The sequence below is a fragment of the Perognathus longimembris genome, chromosome 3 (assembly GCF_023159225.1).
Source record: "Perognathus longimembris pacificus isolate PPM17 chromosome 3, ASM2315922v1, whole genome shotgun sequence".
Classification (NCBI taxonomy): domain Eukaryota; kingdom Metazoa; phylum Chordata; class Mammalia; order Rodentia; family Heteromyidae; genus Perognathus; species Perognathus longimembris.
The window spans coordinates 26,769,759-26,777,104 of NC_063163.1; the positions used below are offsets into that span (position 1 = coordinate 26,769,759).

Here is a 7,346-nt window from a genome sequence, read left to right on the forward strand (position 1 = left end):
ATATGACACCAAAATTATATTTGTTAACATTTTATTTAATGTCTAACTACTTTTAAATAAAAAATCCTTAATTCTTTTATATTTGATTTTCCTTTTTTGATCATAATAAAAAATGTATTTTATATTTTAAATATTTTACATTTTAAAGGCTTGATATTGTACTATGCACAAATGTTCATATTAAATATTTACCATTATAACAACTAAATTATTAAGAACAAATACAATATTTTTAAAATATTATCTGCAGCTTAACATAGACATAATGAATAATGCTAATAGTTAGCAAACCCATGCAGGTACTGTGAAATTTCTCTAAAATCGCCTTATAAGAGTAAAATTTTATGTTGTAAGATACAAACACAATGGTTATTAATGTCAAGAGTCTGCGATTCTCCTTTTTGTGGAAAGCAAAATATAATAATCGTTGGAGTTCATAATGTTTAACATGAATAAGAATGAAGTGATGAAGAGTTGAGAACCTAGAGAAACTATGTGGTACATTAACCAAGTAATTCAGTTTCATCATTGCATTTTGAAAACCTGGCACATGTTGCAAACTGTGCCTCAAAACATTATAAATTAATTTCCTCAATAATTAAAAGTGTGATATATTAGAAGTCATTCAGAAGTGCTTCTCACTGGAATACCTGCATCTCCAAGATCCGCAGATATCCTGGAGTAGGTTTGGAACATGAATACTGCTTTCCCGCCCTTGTTGGCCTATTTTCCATCCCATAGATCCTATTTATTGTAGACATCGATGTAGGGAGACATAATGGCACCAAGCATGAACTTCCGTTTCCAAGAAGGGACGCAGAGCAAACTTCTTACCAGCTGGGTTTTTCCTACTCTATAGTACTGTTAGCCAACTTGGGGTTGCCAAGAGAAACGCTAGGAAAGTTGTATCCCTCTGGTTCAAGATGAGAAGAGCAATTCAACACACCTCACCTCTGTAAGAATAAAATGGGTTGAGGAAATCTAACTTGAACAGTGAAGGTGACATTGTTATAGTAACATTTGGTATTGTTAAATACCAGTCTCCTTAGGTGTGACCCAGCTCAGGGACAGATGGTGAGTCAGAACCAGAAATCTTCTAATATGTTGGTGTTTTATAACCCATTGCACTATTCTTGTACAGCATTTTTGTCTTCTTCACATTAATATACCCTGAAGGTAAAAATATTAATCTATTTTGTTGCTTGGAATTTGCAGTTTTCTCTGAATCTACATTTGTTCATCTAATTTAATTGTAGAAAAATTTGACCTAGTGAGGTTTCTGTGTCTTATTTTTTCTTAAAATTAACATAAATCTGTTCTGCACATAGATTTTCTTTATTTCTTGCAATGACACAAGTTTTATTATGTGTATCGCCATTGTGTAAATCTTATATTATCTATGGTGGGTTAAATTCTGTCCCCCCAAATTCTTAGACTGAAGTCATCACTCCTAGTACCTCAAAATGTAACCTCACTTGGAGAAAAAAAAACAACAACAAATTAAAGCAATTAAAACAAAATAGTTCATACAGGTATGATTTGATCCAACCTAACTGGTGTCTAATGATAGGGGGTTAAAATTAAGGTACATGCTACATTTTCAACTGTATGAAGATAGAGAATAAAAATATTATCATGCCAAATAGAGCAGACTTAGAGAAAGATAACTGTTGAAAAAAAAAGACTGTTGATATAATGAGGATAAATTTTCATTATTCAATCCAGTGAATGTTTTAATTTGTGGTGGAAATCTTGTAAATCTAATACAGTTAGGTATAAGAGATATTATGCACCTATAAAATTATTTGGTGCTTTGGTGATTTTATTGGAAAGTAGTAAATAATTTACCTAACTTGATTTTCTCTTACATAATAAACTATTTTGTTATTAAGAAAATATTTCACATTTTATCTACTGTAACGTAGTTCTATCTGTTTGCTAAATTTTTGCCTTATGCACCTGGATCTAATTCTGAACAATATTTTACACTTCTCAGAGAGCACGTATTAGTTTGTCCCAGGGAAAATCAAATTGATAAGACATATTATTAATGAGGTAAAAAAATCTCAGAAAGTTTTGTGACCGAGCTGAGTGGTAGAGCATTGACTATAATGTAGGTGGTTGGGTTAAGTCTCAAGCATGAATGTCAGTTCACGTATGCATCAATTAAAAAAAATACTTTTGGTCAAGTCTGTTGAAATATATCTATTTTTCTGGTACTTAAAAGGCTGAGCCAGGCGGATCTCAAATTAGAGATCAGCCTTAGTTACAGAAATACCTTGGGTCTCACACACACACACACACACACACACACACACACACACACACACAGAGTGAGAGAGAGACAGAGACAGAGACAGAGAGAGAAAAATTGAAAGAGAGGAAAGATAAAGATTGTGGTTAACTTTCTAATTTGGAATCTGTCAAATTTGATTAATTTCCATGTGTACCCAACAGTGTAATGCCTCGATTGGTAATGCCTATATTAATGAAGACTGGATCAAGAACCATGGGCCTCTGGGACAGAATGGAATATCAGGGTGTGAAGCCATTAAAATAAGGTTTTGTTTTCACTTGTCTGCTAGTATTTAAGAGCCTATACTACAAAAAGAAATATAGTTTCTCTACAACAGCCCAATTTTCTAAAATTACAGTGACTTCTTTTGATTGTATGATTTTTCTTTAATGAGCAGAATATCATCTATCTGATTATGTCAGAATTTTTCCTCAGTTGAATACAAATGAGCAGTATAATCAAGATGCATTTTTCTTTACTTTGGTATAATTTACAATACTTACATTTCTTGTCATATGAACATAATTAATAAGATGTGTCATATTGTCTTTTGACTAAAGTAGTTAATATAGATTATGCTGAAATTTCATCATTAGTTATAACAAGATTATTTACACAACTCCCTTTATACACAATTAACAACTTACTAATAATATTTTGAATCAATCATATCTTGTTTTTCATCAATCATTATATCTAGATTCTATATAACCAATTTATAAGTAGATTTTTAATATAAAATTGAGCGAAACAGAACATAACATTAACTTTGATATTTAAATATTAATTAAATATCTAATAAGTAGAAACACCAAATAACAATAGGGAAGATAAGTTACTTACCAGACTCATATCATCTTAAGTTCATCAATCATATTTTGCTGCAAAACAAGCAGAATTATAAATATATTTGGTTTATGCTGGTTTCTTCTGGATTGTTCTTTGCCTAGCTCATGCACATGTGTATGCTCAAATATCTTTTGGTTTCCATTGGGACTCTTCCATGGATGAATCTCTTAAACACATTCCACACCTGGATTAAGCTCCTCCAGAATATTACGAGGACGGAGAAGGTAGTAAAGATTAAGGTAAAGCTAGACAATTTTTTTGGAGTCATGTTCATATTTCCTTGGTCAAATCAAGTGTTGTAGTTTAGATCTGATTTATTATATAAAATCAACTTCAGTAGACATGCAAGTGATTTACTTACAGCTCTTTCTCAAACTATTAAACTTGTGAATTCAAATCCCCAATGCTTATGAGTTTTATAAAGGGCCACTCTATTTCACTTAGAGGGTTTTATTTCTTACATGGATAAAAACATTGAAGGTAAACTTTATTTTTTGTTCTGCTGAAATTGATTTTCATATGGTTTATCTCTGTCAACATGTTCCTTGTGATTATAGTGATGATATACTTTCTATAAGTAGAATGGTGCAAGACATTTTTGGGGCTCACAAATTCCTCTATGTAATTGTAATTTCATTACCCAAAGTTATTTCCTGGGATTTTAGAATTGGAAAGCTAAAGCAATTACAGTGATAGAATTAAATACTACTGATTTTTTTAAAATTTATTTTTATGAATAAGATATATGAATTATGCATAAAGATTGTTATAATTATTACGGTATTTATCAAAACAAACTAGTCTGTCCTTTGTTCACAATTTAAATGTATTTCTGATTTTTTACTCAAAATTTAGTTTATCATTACTTTTAATGTAAGATCTATAATTTCAGGCACAACTAGTATCTCCCTAGTATCTATGTCTATACATGATTTCCCACTGAAACATTCTACTGAGCCATTTGGGATGGTTGCCTAGTCTATAATGTTTAGTTTATTTCTACAATGTTGATAGTCTCAAGTTCTTCTGATTCTCTTTTCTGTTACTTTAATTAATCATATATTGACTTTTCTTAAAGAAGCGTAATGAAAATATGTACTTTTTCTGACACTGAGGGGTTGAATTCACTTTTTTTTCTTGCTAAGCATTAGCTCTATCACTTTAGCCTACCCAGCCCTTTGGCTTTAGATGCATTTTTATTAGAAAATGATATTACCCAATATCACGTGATGCATTGAACGTGTTTGCTACCTTGGAGAAAGAAGGATAACTCTCTTAAAATATACTTAGTCATAAAAACCATTACCTGAGAAGTGAACATGTTGAGATATTAGAGACAAAAACAGAAGAAACTGACAACAATGAAGTTGTAAGGGTTCAAGGACATAGACGTTTTAATAAAATATTCCAGAAATTATATGGAATTGGGAGAGTTAGATGATTTGCTGAGAATATATTATGGATTGAGACAGGTGATTTGCTGAGCATATGTGGAGCACAAATAAAGGAGCCAGAATGCTTGACAAATCATATAAGCATAGAATTTGACTTTAGACCCCATGGTCTCTTAAAGGAAGATAAAAAATCTACTTTAGAAAGATATTGGTATCATCAATGTAATTGTTCATTCCTCAAAGTAGTGACTGTGTACTAGCTTTGAGGAACAGTGATGCACATGAGAACTCTTACATATGAATAGACTTCAGTTGACTACCCTTTGTGGGTATAGTTTGTGCTCTTTTGATCCTTACTGAATATCCAGCACCAGAAATTCAGCCCTTAGAAAGGATCTCCCTTAATAATATTAAGTAAGGTTATCTAGACAACTTTTGAACTATGTAGACCTGTCTATGAAAGGTATTTAAATGCTTATATCTGTTACAATAGAACCAACAACCTTTTTGAATTATATACTTTTTGATATTATCATTACTCAACTATAATTCATTAAAAATAATGTACTCCTGAGTTTACTTGGCATTTTCTCTTTTCTTGTCCTTTCCTCTTTCACATTGGAAGGCTACCAACAAAGAAGTTATTATTTGCTGTCAATTGGATCCAAAGGTGTTTCTCAAGTCTGCTTTATGTAATATGATATATGGATTATATGGTTCTTTACATAGTATTTCATATGTATGATGTGACCTGGAAATATTAGTAGAAAATTAAGATTAATTTGATATTAAACTGAGATGTAAAATAAATTATATTAAAATAGGTTGTTTTAAACATTTATTATATAATATCTTACTTGTGAAATGTGTTATAAAATAAAAATGTCATGGTAGTCATACTGGTTTCAATCTTGTCAATTGATTTTCTAACTAGTAGGACTTAGGCCTCCATTTTATCCTAAATTATTGCTGTGATTATTTGTGATAAAATATGTTAATTTTCATGGTGAGAGCAGTGTTTTCACTGATCATAATACTGAATAATTAAATTGCTCATTTCTGATAACTATATTAAATGTTTGTAAAACAAAAAGAAAAGAAATGAGGAAAATAGACAGTAGGGAAATGTGTAGACACCCATTACATATTTTCTTTTATCACATAAATTCTTACTACTTTAATAATTTCCATTAAGTGAAATAATTAAGGAAATAATTATGAAGTGAATATATAAAACGTTATATTACACTACATCATTTATAATTTTATTTTATTTTATTTTTTGACCGCCAGTCCTGGGCCATGAATTCAGGGTCTGAGCACTGTCCCTGGCTTCTTTTTGCCCAAGACTAGCACTCTGCCACTTGAGCCACTTCTGGCCGTTTTCTATATATGTGGTGCTGGAGAATCGAACCCAGGGCTTCATGTATATGAGGCCATATTCCCAGCCCATTTATAATTTTAACATTAAGATTTAACACCAATGCTTTCTCTTTGAATAAGAGGTGGCATTGGTATTTTTCCAGTGACTCTGAAAATAAAGATCAAACTCACTTGTACTGTGGCCACAAGGTTTGTCTGTTCCATCTTTGACAATTTAAACTAGTATTCACACCTGGCCAATGTAAAATTTAAATAAACATAACCGTTTTGTTATTAGGTTTCACAAGTTTATTTAGTTTCCAGGATCACATCTTGAGCAAGGTAAAGTTTGACTCCTGACTGCAACCATGAGTCAATATGGTGTGTGAAATATGTTCATGATTTTTCTGATAACATTTCTGTATCCCTAGCTCTGTCGAACACTGCCTGTTTCCTCAGCCAGATCATCTGTGCTCTTTCCCTGAAGAATTCCATTCCACTCCTCCAAGATCTTCGTCTCTTCCTGCAGGGCGTTTTCCTCCTCCTGCAGAGCGTTGTATTCTTCTCTGAGAGCCTTGTTCTCCTCCCTGAGAGCATGCTCCTCCTTCCACAGAGCCTGCTCTTCTTTCTCTAGAGCGACTCCCTCCTTCAGCATGGCCCTCTCCTCCATTCTGATGGCTCTTTCCTGATGCTGCAGCGCCTTGATCTCCTCTTGAAGTGATCTGATCTCTTCCTCAAGTGCTTTTGACTCATTCTGGAAGGCTTTTTCCTGCTGCCGGAGAGCCTTGATCTGAGCAGTCAGGGCTCGATTCTGTTGCCAGTAAGACTTTCTTTCTGTGCTCAGCGCATTGATTATTTCTCCAGATAGTTTCTGATTCTCCAAAATCACCCTTTTAAATTTCCACAGGACCTGGTTTTGCTCTCTCAGGAGCTGATTTCTTTCCCTGATTAACTGGTTGTTTATTCTGAAGCCTTTGTTTTCTTCTCGAAGAGCTTTGTTTTCTCCCCACAGGGACTTATTTTCCTTTCTAAGAGCCATGTTTTCATCTCTGGACACCTTATTGTCTTTGAAAAGACATTTTTCTAATTTATGAGGTTCATATTTGCATTTATCTTGATGTTGGGCATACGAGAATAAAGAGGAAAGCAAGCATAATATCTTCTCTTTACTTATCCATTTTGACTTAGAGATGTCCATAATGTCTTAGTATTTTTCCGTTGGTTAAGATTTTCTACAGAAAAAAGAAGTACATTTGTTGATAATTTCTTGAAAGAGTACTGGCTCTTTTCTTGCTTTGTATGAGAAAAAAATAAGGTAAAGATGTACACAAAACGTTGTAAAATTAGCTGGTGGAGGAAACTGAAAATAGCAATCAAAGTTATCAAACTAGCTATTTGATAGCACACAAACTAGCTTTGAATTGTAACTTAAGTAAAAACAATAA

The 7,346-nt window shown here is 32.6% G+C and overlaps 1 protein-coding gene across 1 annotated transcript; it reads right to left on the reverse strand.

Moving 5' to 3' along the window:
- Positions 1 to 6,328: 6,328 nt before the first annotated feature.
- On the reverse strand, positions 6,329 to 7,099 carry LOC125347569 (coiled-coil domain-containing protein 70-like). The gene has a single exon (XM_048340581.1). It carries the CDS (start codon positions 7,097 to 7,099, stop codon positions 6,329 to 6,331), a length of 771 nt encoding a protein of 256 aa, XP_048196538.1.
- Between the last annotated feature and the right edge of the window lie 247 nt (positions 7,100 to 7,346).